Source organism: Aptenodytes forsteri, unplaced genomic scaffold (genome assembly GCF_000699145.1).
Source record: "Aptenodytes forsteri isolate BGI_AS27 unplaced genomic scaffold, ASM69914v1 Scaffold189, whole genome shotgun sequence".
NCBI lineage: Eukaryota > Metazoa > Chordata > Aves > Sphenisciformes > Spheniscidae > Aptenodytes > Aptenodytes forsteri.
The window spans coordinates 1,712,657-1,729,825 of record NW_008794490.1 but is presented as its reverse complement, the minus strand read 5'-3'; the positions used below and the strand labels follow the sequence as shown (position 1 = coordinate 1,729,825).

Here is a 17,169-nt window from a genome sequence, read left to right as displayed (position 1 = left end):
GGGTTTGTTTGGGGTTTTTTTTTTTTTTTTTAGTCGAGGGCATTCTGTGTGTTTCTTCCCCAGTCCGAAGAGTGACATTTTCTACATAGCTTTGTCGTACCTTCGTATCTGGTGCTGTCCCAGACTTCATTTCCTGCCTCAACTTTCTCTTCTTGTTTTTTTGTCTTAATTTTCTTTTTTTAGCCAGTCCCCAAACTCATGAGGAAATGCATGTAAGAGTAGCAACTGTCGTGTTCCTTCTTAGAAAAGAAATAAAATCAATCCCAGCAACTACAAGGTTTAAATCTGACCTCATTTGGAAGTTAGCTTTAGTGCAAAGTTGGAAGAGCTATTAAAGTGTAGGAAAAACTCACTAAAATTGAAGATAATGCGACACAGGTTTTACCAAAGCTAGATCAAGCCAAAGAGGTTCTGCTTAGATACCTCCATGCAGAGCATGTGAGGGAGTGAAATGCAGTCTTTGTAGATAGATTCAACATGCAGTTTGGCTGCCAAACTCTAACATATTTATACTGAAGAGTGTCTGAAAAACGTGAGCGAGCTAAATATCGTAGATTTTTCATGGGAAGAGTAAAAAGTCCATTATTGGAACTAATGACGCTTTGGCAGAAAAAGCATAGAAAAAGAATAAACCATTTTTGATGAAAGTGCTTCAGCCTTTTTTTAATGTAAGAAAACAATTTATTTTCACCCAGTTTAATCCCAGGAAGGGACGAATTCTTTGTGTTGAAAATCTCCGCTCTTCTGTCATTCAGTCTTGATGTAGACATCTGGGGGGGGAGTCACTGTGGCTATGTTGTACAGGTCTGAGGAAGATTCTTCTAAAGTTGCTAATGATGGATAAAACTATGTCTATTCGCTTAACGATATTCCTCTAACCTTCGTTATTAAAATATTTTTATTAAGTGAAAATCTGTTTCTGTGTTTTTGGCATTTAAAAATAAAAACTCTAATTGCAAGTATTTTGCCTTTATATAGCAAATTTATTTTAAACGTCAAATCCAGTGTCTACCCGTCTTGATAAATTCCACTTGAACTTTGAGGTTTGTTGGCATCAATTTTCGACAGAGCAAGTTATCTTGAGTCTTGACAAGACCACTAAATTTATTAGGCTTTATCTCAGAAACCTAGGTGTTTTCTTCGTGCTTTGTTTTTTTTTATCTTCTAGCGTGTTTCCCTTCAGGGAATCTCAGTATGTGTAATGTATATAATTATCTTCAACATGTATGAGTATGCTGGCAAGCTTGCTTTCTTCAGGCATACAAAAGGATTGGAGTCAACAAGATAGAAAAAAGCCTTGTGATAAACTGTGTATGGGATATGTAGCTTCACTGTCATTCCGATGATTTAGGAAGTTGGGGACTGATCATTCATATGGCGATCAGCTAAAGATATCAGGAGCAGGCTATACTGTAGAGTGGTCAGGGTATAATGAATGCAATATTTTTAGGTGAAGGTAACATCTTTTTATTACACAACTGATATAGTTAAGAAGGAAAAAATAGAGCTGCTTGGCACTTGGGTCCTTTTACAAGGATTCATTGGGTCCTAAAATATCTGAAACATTAAGAAGCTGCGAATTGGGAGTGAGGAATACCTACCTTGCTGGTGTATTACGTGCTGCTTGACACGACACACAAGCTACTCAAATGCCTGTGTCGCTCTATGCAGCGGTGGATTGATCCTTTGGTGTCCATTTTTCTCTCGGGTAAGTTTGGCCAGAAACATGAGATGCCTCTGTGTTTATTGGAAGAATTCAGCAAGAGAGCTTTCTAGAGACAAGAATTTGTACAAGATAAATTGCCCTGTGGAGAGGCTTAATTCCTGCCGCGCACTTCTTGAAGTGCTCCTGGTGACAGTCCCATACCTCTTTTACTACTGCTGTGGAAAAAGGATTCTGTCGTAGCATAACCCATTTTTATCCATCCTTGTAAAGAACTAATACTAGGCACAAGTTAAAAAGACTTCTTCGCACTTCCTGGGATGTTGTGTTTATTTAGTCTCTTCACATTGCAAAGCAAGCCAAAAATCGTAAGGACCTACCACAGAACTCTCTGTCTTTGAGCCCAGGGTTAGAGCTTCAGTTACAGCCTGTGGCAGCGGCAATCATGAGAAAAAGAGATGCAGTCAGTGAGGTATATAAAATAATATGCAGATACATGCAATTTACAGGAAGTACACAAATTTTGGGATTTATTGGTGTTAGCTGTGAAAATAAGGAATATTAGCTCACTCTTTCTTTATTTTTACTAATGAGCAGGACAAATGTCAATTCAGGAAAAGGTAACTCTAGGAGGCAGTTGCAAGTGATCCTAGCAAATCCGCCAACTATCTTACATCTGTTTGATGGACATATTTAAACCAAAACACACGAGAAAACATCTCTAACCAAAATCCCAGTTGTACCTTAAAGGTACTATTTTTAAAGTTTTGTTTCTGTAAGAACAGAACAAGAATAACAATAACCAAAATCTCTTGTCTTTTATTAAATCGTAAACTTACAAAAAGTGGGAAACTTAAATTAAAAGAACATGAAATAGATTACCATATTTTTGCTGGAAATGGTCGTGGAAAATAACTTTTTTTTTTTTTTTTAAACTGGTTTATAATCTGAAACTAGGAAAGATGAACTGTTTACCCATGACAATACCTGTGCTTTATTTGCTCTGGCATCACCTGGACACATGATTTTATCATGATAAAATACATCATAAGTACTACTGTAAGAGTGGCTCAGCACAGTGTTGTGAAACTAAGCACTAGGGAGAGATGGCCTTAATTTCTGGGTAGGAGTGCGAAGGATGGGGTTCAGACCATCTCACGCCATAATGACACGTGGTGTGGGTGCCGAAGGGGATTTGTCCTTCGCTTGCCAAGTCCAGACCTAGCCACTGGCAAGCTGGCAAACTCAGAAGATCAAAGTACTCTGTTCCGAGCAATTTCTCATCCTCGTGGTTCCTCTCCCACTAGTTTCAGAGTCCTAGACAAACAAAGAGTATGTTCTAAAGACCATGTGTAAATTCACTGTGAGAGTAAATTACAAAGCTGTCTCTCCCACAAAACGCAGATGCAATTGAGGTGGCACTCGGCAGTGGTGGCAGTATGGGACGCAAAGGGAAGTATTTTCTTAAGTAGGGTCTATGTTGCCTGAGTTTTTTTAGGTGAAAACTAAAACCTTTATATTAACAGAAGGTGGCATAAATCCTGAAATGCTGCTTGAATATGTTTTTGGCTATCTACTCAATTCATTGAATGTATAAAAAAAAAAAATTGGATGGATTATTTAATTTATTAGTCTTTGTTTAAACTTTTACAGTACTGTAGTATGTTTTCCTTGCGTTATCAATCTCTCTTTTTCTGTTTGTATACTTCATACCATGTTATTAATGTATTTTCTTTTAATTTTCTTTTTAATAATAATAGAATATAGGTGAATTTCAAACCCAGTATGGCTCAGAAGAGGAGCTCGAGTGGGCGGTCATTCCCGTTGCTGCTGCTGATTATTGTTGTGGCCTTTGTTCATTTAACTGTCTGTCCTTTTACAAAAGTGGAGGAAAGCTTTAACCTACAAGCTATCCATGATGTGGTGTACCACCAACTGGACTTGGATAAGGTAAATTGGAAAGAAGGTGTTCTTGGACACCGTTAAAGATTGCGATTCCCTGCTCTATGAGTAGGATAAATGCAATGTGAATATGATTTATCCCAGTTTTCCTTTGTTTCTGATTTGCCTATCTTACTTAGATTTTCCTTTTTGCAGTATGACCATCATGAATTTCCTGGAGTTGTCCCAAGAACGTTCCTTGGACCAATTTTTATTGCTGCTCTTTCCAGTCCAGCTATATACGTACTTTCTGTGCTAAGAATGTCCAAGTTTTACTCCCAGCTGATAGGTATGAGAACTTTAAATCGTCAGAATAGAAATGTTCTTACTACTGGACTAATGGGTGACATTGTTGTAACATTTAGTGTTTGGATCAGTGGTTAAAATGTGCTATTCTTTTCCTTAATGAGGGATTTTGCAAACTGTAGGTACTTGGAGCCACCATGGTAATTCCACCCCTCTTTGGAGTAACTAACAGCACAGAGAAAGTCTGTGCTAACAAATGTCAGACAGTGTAGAAAAAGCAAGTGTCTTCAGAGAATACACTCCCGTGTGTACTTCCGTGTGTGCTTCAGAAAATATTGTTTAACTTGGGCATAGAAGCATTGACCTTTGTGCAAAAGTATCAGACAAGTTACAGGTGGATTAAGATAGATGAACTAATGGGGAAGTTTCTTTTTTTTTTTTTTTTCCTTTGAAGTGGGTTATATTGTGACATCTTCAGTATTATTATTCATAACTTCTTCCCATTACATTATGTAACATGGTCGTTCGTCAGTGATCTGTCTGATATTACTCTTATTTCCCATTTTTATTCTTCTAATAGTCCGAGGAAGCTTGGGGCTCAGTGTGATTTACACATTATGGAAGCTGCAGAAAGAAGTTAGAAAGCAGTTTGGAGCAACTACATCAACAGTCTTCTGTCTCATCACTGTTACTCAGTTTCATTTGATGTTTTACTGTACACGAACCCTCCCTAATGTGTTTGCACTTCCTTTTGGTAAGTATTTTCATAGGAATAATTTTAAAATATAAAAATTCTTCTCAAATGTATCAATAGTTAGAGCACAGAAAATGTGTGGTCGGACCAAATTAATATATGTGCTTGGTCAAATTTTGTGATAACCAGACTAGAAAACTTAAGCAGTTGTGATTTCTTTGTTGTTTTTTTTTACCGTATATGCTTACAATGACTGTTGAGTCAAGTTTCATTGAATCTGAGTATACATGGAGTTTGTCAGATGGCTTTGATTAACTAGAGGTTTGAGTACACTTATCTGATGCATAAAACAGAGCTATTGAAAAGGCAGTAGGTACACCTGCAGTTCAAAAAAAATCTGTGAACTTAGTCTACACAGGAAACATTTTTCTCATGAGGCTGTGGAACAAACTCCCACCGCAACCTTTCCACCTTCCTCTTCTGGAGTTATCTACAAATGTAACAGTTTGTACACTTAAAGTAAAGGGGGAAAAAAAATCAAAGTCAAAACCTTACTCTACACATACAGTTTTTGCCCAGAGATGATGAGAGGGGAGATTAACAAATATTAGCTGAGTCACTTAATGCTTCAGTGCAAGTTGTTCAACTAATAAAATCATGAGGTTGGTGTAGGAACCTGTGTAGATCAGAATTGAAAAACAAAACAAAAAGCAGTTGAATTGTCAGATAAACACTGCATAGTAATAAACTTCTCAGATAATTTCTGCAGGTGTTAAAAAATATAAGTGGTTTCATGGCTTTGTATTATTAACGTTTCACACATTTTCCTTAGGATCATGACCACTTTATTATGTAGTCAGTGTTATCGTGATTTAAACTGTGAAAAAGTAGAGGTAACTTCATCTGTAGAGATACTATGTGTCTCCAGCTAACCATGCAAATGGATTTATAGTTCCTTCTCCCTGAGCGGTAGTCTGTAGTCTCTTTTTCGTGTTTGGAATGGGGTGCTGCTATCATGAATACAGGATATACTCGGCCAAGAGAATAAACTAATTCTTCAGCTAATACTGAGCAATAATAATTATGAATCTTAGTTTGAAAGGCTTTTAGTACTCCCTTAAGGTTTGGGGGTGTTTTTGTTGTTTTGTTTTTTTTTTTTTCCCCAAAAAAAGCTATTAAATATGCTGTTTAGGAAGAGTTCCCATGTGTTTCTTCTGTGGTTATACTTTTCCTAATTACTTAAGCATCAACAGTAGAAAGTTGTGTGTTGTTCCAAATTACATTTCTAACAGAAGAAGAATTTCTGGACTAGAAATGGTAGGAAGACCAAGAGAGGCTTGGTGTGAAGTTAGAGGAACAAGACGCTAGCACTGAGAAAAGTGTTGCCCTTTAGAAAATGAATAGTTCAGTGTGTCAGACGTTGTGCTTTATTTATTTTTGCAGTGCTCCTGGCATTGACGTTTTGGATACAACAAAAGCAAAGGCCATTCATTTGGTTCTCAGCTTTGGCAATTATAGTCTTCAGATCAGAGCTTTGCATATTCTTAGGCCTTATGCTCCTGGTGACGTTATTAACTAAAAGAATCTCCATTTTCAAGGTGCTTTCTCATGCTGTTCCTGCTGGAATTTTTTGGTTGGGTAAGTGTTTGCTTGGAAAAAACAAATGCCACATAGTAAATTCAACAGAAGTCTAGAGATTTGACTGACTTCTCTGGTGACCTGGCCCTTAGGGCTTTTTTTGTGTGTGTGTGTCTGATTCCATTTGCTAGTAATATGACAAGGGTATTTATTTCTTTGAAAATGTCTGTGTGAGGAAATACGTGTGCACAGAGCAGTAGAAAGATACTGTGACCCCGGCCTTTAGATGCTTACAGTATAACGTCCTGGTCTTAAAAAGGCTTAGACATGCAAGTTGACTTTAGTATAATTAGTACCTGGCTGTAGCTATATGTGCATTATCAGCTGTAGTATCTATTGCCATGACGATAAGCTGAATCCCAGGATAAACTACAACAGTGTGACAGACAGGGATACTGAGCAAGAGGGTTGTGGCGAGAGTCACAGTTCAGCTCTGTTTCTGTATTACGTTAATTTTAACAGCTTACGTGATTATCCATGCTAGAGAGGTTGAAAAATCTCCTTGTCTCTACCCATCCGTGGAAGGCTCATGCATATGCACGTAAATACTCTAGGCTTCTCTGCCAGCCTACCTAATTAAAAATGCTGTTGTCAGATGCCTGATGGTGACCTCTGGTAGCGTGCTGTCCCTTCCACAGTGTGGACAGTAGAAACAATAAAAGATCATGCCACGTGCATTTGGAGGCACCTCACAGCGCAAGAGTTTGGAGGTCCAATGGGAATTAGTCACTGGTACTCCTGTTCACTCTCTGGGCAAACTTCTTAAATACCAGAGCAGTTTTCACAGAGCTGAGCGGAGGAGATGGGGCTGACGGATTTGCTGCTCTTCTGTCTTTTTGCCTTTCATCCCTTATCCTCCTTCTTCCCTCCCACCTAATAAATAGTAGCAAACCTCTAGAGATTGTTTTTCTGGACTTACCAGCTTTACAATAAAAATCCATTTAGTACCATTTGAAGTTCACCCGGGTTTCTTACCATTCATTAAACTTAATGCTCTAATATTCTTTTAAAACAAACTTTAATTAAACCACTGCATTTCAGACCTGGGGTTGGAGTGGGGCGAATCTCAATCAGATTCCTATCTAATGTGCTTCTCTTAAGACTTCTATTAAGAAGTGCCTCCCTCCCCTGCATTTCCACTGCAAGACAGACAGATTCAGCTTTCTCTGTGGCTTTGAGTGAGGCTTACGATGCATGTTCCAGTTTATGTTGATCTCATCAGTAAATGTGCAATTTGGATGCGCTAGTTTGCTTTTCCCTGGTTTTTAATTCACGCAGATTTGTATTTCTTTAATTCTTTTAGGACTAACAGTTGCTGTGGATTCTCTGTTTTGGAGGCAACTTGTGTGGCCTGAGGGGAAAGTGCTCTGGTATAACACAGTTTTGAACAAAAGTTCCAACTGGGGAGTATCCTTTGAAACGTCCAGGGAAAAAGATCTATTGAACGCTACCAGCCAAAGCAAAGACTTGATGTAACCTATTCCTGAGACTCACTTATGGTGTTAAATTCTACTTTTCATCTAGTATTTCATTATTTGAAGCTTATGAGACAATGTCTGTTTCTTAGATCTTTCCGAAAATTTTAACTTTCCTCTGCTGACTGTTCTTTCTTGCTTCTTTGTGTTCTACCAATGTAGAGCAAGGTTTCTTTCCTTTGGTTTTTCATGCTGCCCATCATTAGAGCCATTTGATGTGCCTCTGTTTGGTGATGTGAATGTAGTTAGGCAACTGCTTTTATTTCTCAAAGGGTAAGGCAGAAAACCAAATGCCTGGAAGAATGTGATCTGAATATACAAAAAGTATACTGCGTATTTGCAAAATTTGTGTGCACTACTGTAAAGAATAGTTACTTTACTTGTCAGCAGTGAAAGCATCCTTAACTCTCCTTTTCACCTTGAAGACCTCCCCCTTCTTGTGGTATTTCTATTCAGCCCTGCCTCGTGGTTTGGGATGCAGCATTATATTTGTACCCTTAGGCGTAGCAGAAAAGAGAACTCGGATATTACTTTTGCCAGCACTGGGCTTTATTTTCTTGTATTCGTTTCTCCCACACAAAGAGCTGCGTTTTATCATATATACTTTCCCTGTCTTCAACATAGTGGCTGCTAAAATGTGCTCACGAATGTAAGTTCGAAATTCTGTTTTTGTTTTTTTTTTTCTCTGAAAACGCAAAAGAAAAGCAAAACTATTATTACTATTTTTATGCACTTCTTGCCATCTTGGAATCTGGATCATCTTGAGATCTTCATATGCTTTAGAAAGGAGGTCTGTATCATTGTACCCATTCGACTAATGAGGGAAATGGAGACAAAGAGAAGTTAAATGATTTGGCAGGACCATTTGGCAAATCTGGGGCAGAGTCGAGAATAGAGCCCTGATTTTACTGTTATGCTGTTACAATTCAGTTTATTTTATCCACCAGAGAAAAAGACACATTCCAGTGTACTACTGTGTTGTTAACATAACTTACCTTAGGAGATAGTTTAATATACAGGTGGGGCTCATGAAACATGGAGTTTGTATTAAACAGTTAAACTTGGGTATACTGAGTAAACAAATGCAAATTAAACTCTGAACTTCTTTGAAAGATAATACATTCATAGCTAAAGGTTTTAAACACAGAAATACTTAGCTTTATCGATGAGCTTTTATTAGCTTTATTAATGAGAATTTTCTAATTTAAATGCCACTCAAAGCTAGTCTTTTAGAAATGGATAATAAATGCATTCTATACACATGATTGTAATAAAGTTTGCATTAATCTTTATTATCTAGCAGTGGAGTTTTCATTAAAAGTTCTGTCACAATAGTCAGTGACCAGTATGAAAGAAAAATAACAGTTTATTCTTACTCATTTTTCCCCACCTCAACAGTCTGAATAACTACCGGAAATCCTGGCTGTACAAACTTGGATCTTTCTTTGCTATAATGCATCTTCTAGTTAATGCTGCTTATTCAGGAACATCTTTGTATGTTTCACATTTCAATTATCCTGGAGGAGTGGCAATTCAGAAGTTGCATGAGTTGGTACCTTCAACAGCAGGTATGTAAAGCTGGCTTGAGGTATGTTCGCCTAATTTCAACTGCAATTTTTTTTTCTGCTAGTATATCTTTCCATGTATTGGATGTTACTTCTTCACACTATTTACATGCATCTTTTCTGTTACTATTTCGTTAATTTATTAATCAGAGTGTTCTTAGAAGAATTTTGAAATTGTATTTTGTTTTCTTTGTTTATGTAGATGTCTCTGTTCATATTGATGTGGCTGCAGCACAAACAGGAGTTTCTCGGTTTCTAGAAATCAATTCAGATTGGAGGTATGTTATGAATGAGGTATTTTGATCTGAAGACAGAAGCCTGCTTTTTTCTTTTTTGTATATGCACAGGGGCAAACATCACAGGTGTGGTTTCTGGTACAGCATATTTATTAAACCCGGTCAAGAACAATGTGAATCCTCAGAGAATTTTGTTGTGTGCAGTGCTGCCATTTCAGAAATAGAGCACTGCAACGTTTTTTAATTGTTTTGGTTGGTTCTGGTTTGCCTAAATAGCATAGAATCTTTTAAAGACATCAGAAACAGGCCAAAAAATTGTTAGCTTACTAAAACACCAATACCTTTAATGCAGCTACGTTTGATATCTCACTAGATCTTGTAAAACACAGCTGTAGATGAACACTTTTTGCTCTTGGCAGAACAGTGTATATAATTGTGGGGGTATCTTTTCATTTTGTTTGTTTTTGAATGATGTGTGGCAATGTGAGGCTTATCTGCTTATTAATATTCAAAGTCTATTTTTATGTGGAACATCCTTTACATAGATGGCATTGAAGCTGCTGTTGTGGACTATCGGTCACATTCATTGGCTCTGAGAGAAAGCAGTTGAGTGCTTTGTTACCATGACCAGCAGCGATGTACAAACAGTTTTAAGAATGAGAATATTGAAATGGATAATAGGAGACATTTGTGGGATGGCATTGTTTGCTTTTCAGGATGCAGACCAAAAAAAAGGTGTCTTTCTGATTTGTAGGCCTGCCTCTTCAGTTGAAGTGTAGGTTTCTAATTTAAAATGTCATCTTAATCAAAATGATTCAGCAGAAGGTGACACAAAGCCTCACTTCATACTTGCACAAAACAAAAGCAATATGAGCAGATTTTGGTTTAAGAAGTACTCTGAGCATGGAGTTCTTTTTCCCCAGTTACAGTCTTCAGGATCAGATGAACAAACATAATTTAATTATTGGTATGTTTAGAGATAAAAGTATTTTGGAAGCAAAGAGAAAGAAGGGAAAAGTGTGCTTCTGGGGGAATTATGAAAATCATTGAGCTTGCTATGCCTTGTTTTATTTCCGTGCTCTCTCATAATATTGTGGTGGTACAGACAGTTTAAAGCTGAATTGCCTTCACAGTTACCAATCCAATGTTTATTTCAGATTGTTTTTTGCATGTTCAATCTAGAGAAAGTCTTAAGCCATGAACAGTCAGGAGGAGACATTAAACTATTAAAGTACAAGTGATAGAACACGCATGATAGCTAAAATGTTCCAATCTTTGGTTTTTTGAATATACTGAAGTACACACACTACTCTAAATACAACTCTACTCTCTAAATACAGTGCTTAATTTCAGTGAGCTTTTTGAGGTGGTGAGTTTTGGATTGTTTTGGGCTTGCAAGGCTGTAGTGTAGTGAGATTAGAAGGTGAACAAATATATCCCTGTCACTGATGGATGTTTCATAGTGTTGCAGCAACAGAGCAGTTTGTCTCTCTCACTTTTATCTTTATTCATCATAAAAAAGCCTCAAGGGAGGGCTGATTCATCATAAAGTTTCACATTAAAAAAATCAGGCAAAATCCACAGCTGAGCATCATATGCAGGATCATACACTTTGTCTGACAGCACAATAGCGCAAAGTTTAGTGGCACCAGCTGTCCTTTTTCTCTTTATCCAAGGAAGTGACAGCCTTTCAGATGGGTGAAAACTAATTTACCATCTTCATAGACTGTGTACATCAGGTGAAAACAGATTTATGGATGGAGTGGCTATGAAGGCTGATGATTCATCAGGATAACTACAATCCATAAATAAAAGTGTCTTAAAGTTAACAGCTTTCAGTGGCATGCTCAGATTAGATCTATTTGCCTCAAGAAAAATGCAAGTGATCCATTATTTTTCTTCAAAGGGTGACTGAAAGAAGCTTGATGCAGATTCTTACACAGAACAGGTGTTACAATCTTGTCTTCAATTAGTGCAGCCTCTTTGAACCAGGAATAAATATGCTGTGTAAGCTTAAAGTATTTAAAAATAATAAAATTCAGAAATGCTTGCAGCCAGATGAAAGGCCCTTTATTTGCTGATGAAGAAAATGCAAAATTAGTAGTTGGTAAAGTTGTTACAAAGTATGCCATTCCTTCTGCCAGTTTGAACGCATGTACCATCCTAAGTGGTATTGTGATCTTTTTGGAAATAGCAGATGAAATTAGTGTGAATTTTTTTTTTTTTAGAAGAAGAAAACACTTGTTCAGTGTGCAAAGTCTAATTCTGCATTATATCGTGTATTTATTGACACCTCTGGATTCTGTCAGCCTGGGGTCTGTTCTGGGTTGCCAAAATTTTAGTTAACAATCCACACAAATCCTCTAGTTTGCTGTAGAGTACTTGCTTTAAATATCTTAAATGTTAATGACTGCTATGTCAGGGAGTGTTGTAAAAATATAAATTGAGATTGTTTCCAGTTTTTCACAGAGAATTCAGGCAGATGAGAGGCCAGGCCTGCAGACACACGTGGCGAAAGATGCAGCCTGGATTTACTCCTAGGTGCATTTAAGATTATTTAGGGTTGGGATTGCACCACTTCCCTGCCAGTGTCCATGCCTGTAAGAAAAGCCACAGCCTTGAGTAAGTTGCTTGTGAAATGCGTGGGAGGAATCAGGTGCCTAAGAATAGGAGCTCCAAAAGCTGGTAGAAAACAGTTCACAGAAAAGGGCAACAGAAAGGGTGAAGAACTGGGCACTGCTCTTCACCTGGGTTACAGAGCATGGACACTCTTTTATAGTTGGATGCCTAAGACTGTCTTGTTATAAACAAACTAAAGGTAAGTAATCTCCATCTTAACCTCTGTCTTCTGGACTGTTACCCAGCATTAGTGTAGAACGTTTTTCTGGGATATAGAGCAAAGATTTGAATCCAGGTCTCCCACTTTTGGAAGCACTCTTAACAGTGGTCTGTGGAGTGTTTTGGGTGGACTTATCTTCTTCCCCTTTGAAGTTGTTGGACTGAGGACTCGATCAGGTTGCCATGTCCAATATAAGCATCCTAACCCTTGGGCTATAAATTCCACCTGACTCTCTTCAGTGAATAAATAAGTAACTATTGTGAGGTAGAACAGTGTCTTCATGAGACAGTGAGGGAGATCTACCTCAATTTCTAGAAAATCAGACAGGTTCATACAGCTCTGTGAGATAACGAACTCAGTTCTGGGCTTAGATCAGACGGAGAGTGGCTGAACCTAGATCTTTCACATCCCTGCCAAATGCTTAAGTCACTTGTTTTCTCATCCTGTAAATTCCCTCCATGGCTAGATTGAATATAACTCCTTTTAAGAAACAATTGTCAGTATACATGTTAAATAGTTTTAGAACTCACTAGTTACTTTATATATAAATTTTTCTATATATCATTCATATATATTTAGGTACCTAAACAGGTTTGTAAAAGCTGACCCAAAGTGACCTGCCCAAACATGTAGCAGATCAGGGAACTGAACCCAGAAATAACAAGTGCCAAGTTAATACTATAATTGCCAAGCTGTTCTTTCTTTCCTGCAGTGTTCAAGGAATTCTTCTCCCTGCTATTCTTTGAGGCTGCTACTTTAATGTATGACTACCAGAAGAGAAAGGTTTCTGCGAAAGTGCTTCATAACATTTTTTTTAATTAAAAAAAGGCAGGGGAAAAAAAAAAACCACTGAAAAAACCCCACACTTATCCAAACCACAATTCTTGTAGAGTAAAACTTAAAAATGAGTCCAGTTTTCTACAGTCTTAGGCTTTGGTGTCCTTTTTCCACAGAACTCAAATGGAGGACTAGTGAGAAATTTTCTAGGAGTCCTGATTTCTATCACAATAGCAGCAGAAAGACTTGCATGGAATGACTGCCTCCCTAAACCCTTTAAAAATACTGTTTCCTCCTCCAGTACTAGTTAATTTAATCAAGAGATGAACTGTAACATTCACAGTTATCTTTTGTTTCATCTTGGATGCTACATGCCCTTGCGATAATGGAGATGTTTAATAGGTAAAGAGAGGAATGTAAATAAGCCTTCTTTATTCTTTACAGGTATGACAAAAGAGAAGATGTTAAACCAGGAGATCAGTTGATGTTTTCTTACACACACATTCTGATGGAAACAAACCCTCTTCAAATATCACATTACAAGACAACCCACAGGCCACTGGCAAACATACCTGGCATCAGTAAAATTGGGTTGAACCTTACTGCACTACCTCCTTTTACTTTAAACTTGAAACCAAAATTAGTACTGTTGGAAAAACTTCCTCTGTCATCTTGACTGTGAATTTTAAGTAAGTCTTTTGATGTAATTTTGCTGATGACTGAATAATCTAAGACAGCAGCAAACTGTCATTCCAGCACTGCAATTCAGCTTCTGTGGAAAGGCATGGAAAATCTTTGTACCGATTGGTATTTAGCTCTGTCCTGTTTCTTCCATAAATATTACAATGCATTCCTAGTCAGTATATACTTGAATACTGAGTTGTATTGTTAGATATGTTTGAGAGGCTACCTACAAGTTTAGTGGTATTAGGTAAAACCTGTCTACTTGGTTTGGGTAGCTGTCTGTTTCATAACGTAGCGCAGGTATGTCCTAATTGTCCTATATAAGATACATAATGGAACAGGTTTGTTCTGCGGCAATAATTTGATATGTAATCTGTGTGTGCAAAGATGTATTACTCAATGTATCTGCAGGATTGTAACCCCCTCAGTTGTCAGATTGCCTGTGTGAAACGTAATGATGTTATCGACATAGGAAAGCCATATTCATTGTAGCTTCATCACAATACCTAATTGTGCCCTGTAGCCTACCAAACTAATTAAAGATTTGCTTAAAAAGCAGTTGGACCTCTTGACAAGCACTGTCTCATAACAGATTTCAGTATTAAAGGGTGGTTATCTTTATTCCAAGAGTTCATGAATAAACAACAATTTGGATTTCACAGGAAAAAAAAATTTTAAAATAATGTTTCCTTCTTCTGCTGCAATGATATTATCTTAATTTGCAGTGCAAAAATTTACCTATGAAAATATTCACTTGAATACACTTTAAGAAGATAGGTGCTGTTTTCCTTTTTTTATTAAGTAGTCCCTTTGGAAAGGAATAATCTAATGTGCCATGTGTTGCATTCTATAAACTAGAATAAGATAGCATGCTGTGTAATCTCTTCTTTATTAGATATTTTTGTAAAGGATGCCTGCCTAGATTGCTGAATGGAAGAAGTTAAGGGGTAAACTAAGGAAAAAAAGTTGGAATTTTGGTTAGGGCCAGTTGTAATACGACAGGAGCTCCATTAGTGTTAAAAAAATCAGTATTACTGAAATAATCATGGGCAGAAAACTTCCTTGCTGACTGAAAACTCGAGTAAAAAATTCTTACTGAAAAAAGTGGGGTTTTTTGTTTTGGTTTCTTTTTTTTTTTTTACTCTTAAAGCGTGCTTCATTCAGGAACTATATTTACCTGTGTAGATCTCAGTTTTTAGGTCCATGTCTTTATCCTCTAGACTGTGTATCAGAGGAACTGATCTGGTGGGGTGGAGCCTGCTCCCCTGTGGGTGGCTGTTGCTGTTGCACAGGCTTCCTCATGCTGAGCAGCTCTGGCAAAGGCAACCTGCAGAACTTGTTGGTCCAGTCTCTGGCTGCTCTTGAAATTGAAATCACTCAAGTATTATCTATTTGACTTGTCTTTGGAAGAAAACTCAGCTTCCTCCAGAGCCAATTTGAACATCAAACAATTCACATGAGACAGAAGGAAGTACATGTGCAAATAGCTGAGAATTTGGAACAATACAAAGGAAAACGTTTGAGTAAGGATGTAGGCCCTTATGTTAAGCCTAATCATTGACTTTATGTAACTCCCCCACACTGTAATCCACAACTCAAGAACCTAAACTAGGATTTATCCTGCCCAAGTGTAGACAAGTGCCTGCACTCCTGAAGTTAGGTGTATATCCAGCTTTCCACATCCCTGGTTGTCAGAATCCCTCTGCAGAAACAGAAAAAACCTAGGGCTATTATGCTTGTAACATAGGCATCTCATGCTAATGCCTGAAGTGGCACAGAACATGTGGACATTAGGCATCTGAAGAGTTTAATTTTGCTGAATGTCAAACACACAGAGCTGATTGATTGGGTCCTTCCACAGACTTGGGTTCTGGTGTCTGGGTGCTACTGGTTGGACTTAAACCAGTGATGATGTTCAGCTGCAGTAGTAGTGTGTACTACTGCTCACAGCCTCACTACTGATGAAAAGAGATGCTATCAGCTCAAATTGGCCTGTTTAGTGTATTTGTTTGGGGTAGAGAAAGGTAAAATGCATACAAGGAGACAGGAAAGAGATACTGGATTGCAGTTTTGAACAGTGTCTGAAGTTTCCTTACGTCCTGTTGCATCTTGCTCTGCATATGCGGTTCCTGAAAAGTGCTTAGTTTTAAGATCTGCAACGTGGTCGGGTTTGTAGACAAAGGGCTAGATCACGACCCATACAGTGCATGCAGCACCATAGCACCACTGGCTGTATGACTTCTGTGACAGCACGGGTAACCCCCCCAAACATAGGGCAAGAGTGTTACAGTAGCCCACGCCCTGAATAGGAAGGGGCATCTGTCACACCGGGGTGAAGATTACTGCAGCTTTTCCCCAAAGGCTGTTGTCAATAAACAAACAGTCCTTGGAATAGGCCATTTCACATATTCCCTTGGTGAGACTGGGCACATTCGGGCAAAGAAGATTGAGATTGAGCTGCATCTCCTACCGCAACTGTTCTAGGACGATTCCTATCTTCCTGAATACTTCTAGTTCTTTCCATAATGCTTAGGAGCTTGAAAGTTGATACAAGATTTAAGCACTCATTTGCTGTATCTCAATTTCAATGAATGTGTCCGTGTGTTTCCCTTGCATCCAGGAGCACTTTTTCATACATAACAGAAGTTGCACAGAAGCCTAGTGCTGCCTTCCTCGCTTTATTACCTGTGCTCATTCTTAAATACTCCCCTTCGCCACCTCCCCCAAGAGCTTTCCTTGTAACTTAGTATTCAAAGAGTCTTTCTTGTACAAATGACTTCACTTTCTGTTCGCGAGAACAGAACAAAACCACAAGTGGAGTTTATCACCCATGTAAGCAAGACTGTTTAGCCACAGCCTTCTCAGTTAGCTGGTTACATAATTAGTCTCAGCTATGTCTTAAATGAAAGGTATCGCTATCTGCTTAACATATGACACAGAAGATTAAGAGGGTGTTTGCAAAAATTCCTGAAGTTAAATGACAAAGAATACCTCCGTGAAGGATTTTTTTTAATTTAAATATATGATTCTAAAACGTAATTGATCCATTTTGCATGCAACTATTTACTTTGTATCAGCCCTTTAGATCAACGTGAGCAACTACAAGTACTTTCGATTGTTCATTTCAGACCTTTGTTTATGATAGCAAAGACAGCTAGTTTTTCTTCTGGAATTCTACATCTTACTATCACGGGCAGTCTTTCACCAATTCTGCTTTATTTCAGCTGCAACTGCCCTTGGTTCTGTACCAAGGCTTGATTTGTGTCCAGTTATATCAAGTGTAAGGTAAAAGTGCTGTCTGAAATGGACTCCATCTTTTCCTTTAAAACTGCCAATTTGTATCAAGAAATTGGAAGAAGGAATTGGTTCATACAGGAGAGAGAGAGAAAGGAAAAAAAGGCAGGGACTGCT

General features: G+C 37.9%; 2 protein-coding genes across 2 annotated transcripts in view; one reads left to right on the top strand and one right to left on the bottom strand.

Annotated features, from left to right (window-relative positions):
* The window catches only part of CRELD2 (cysteine rich with EGF like domains 2), a 14,733-nt gene extending 14,603 nt beyond the window's left edge, over window positions 1-130 (bottom strand). Inside the window, exon 1 of the mRNA XM_009290911.2 lies at window positions 101-130. Coding sequence (XP_009289186.1) covers window positions 101-130 — 30 coding nt within the window. The remainder of the gene's footprint in view (window positions 1-100) is intronic.
* A 3,285-nt stretch (window positions 131-3,415) lies between these two features.
* On the top strand, window positions 3,416-14,797 carry ALG12 (ALG12, alpha-1,6-mannosyltransferase). Its single transcript, XM_009290910.2, has 9 exons — window positions 3,416-3,613; window positions 3,761-3,893; window positions 4,431-4,604; window positions 5,988-6,182; window positions 7,486-7,589; window positions 8,083-8,306; window positions 9,056-9,225; window positions 9,425-9,500; window positions 13,519-14,797. The coding sequence occupies exons 1-9, from the start codon at window positions 3,449-3,451 to the stop codon at window positions 13,748-13,750; spliced, it is 1,473 nt and encodes a 490-aa protein (XP_009289185.1). The 5' UTR covers window positions 3,416-3,448; the 3' UTR covers window positions 13,751-14,797.
* The last annotated feature ends 2,372 nt before the right edge of the window (window positions 14,798-17,169 follow it).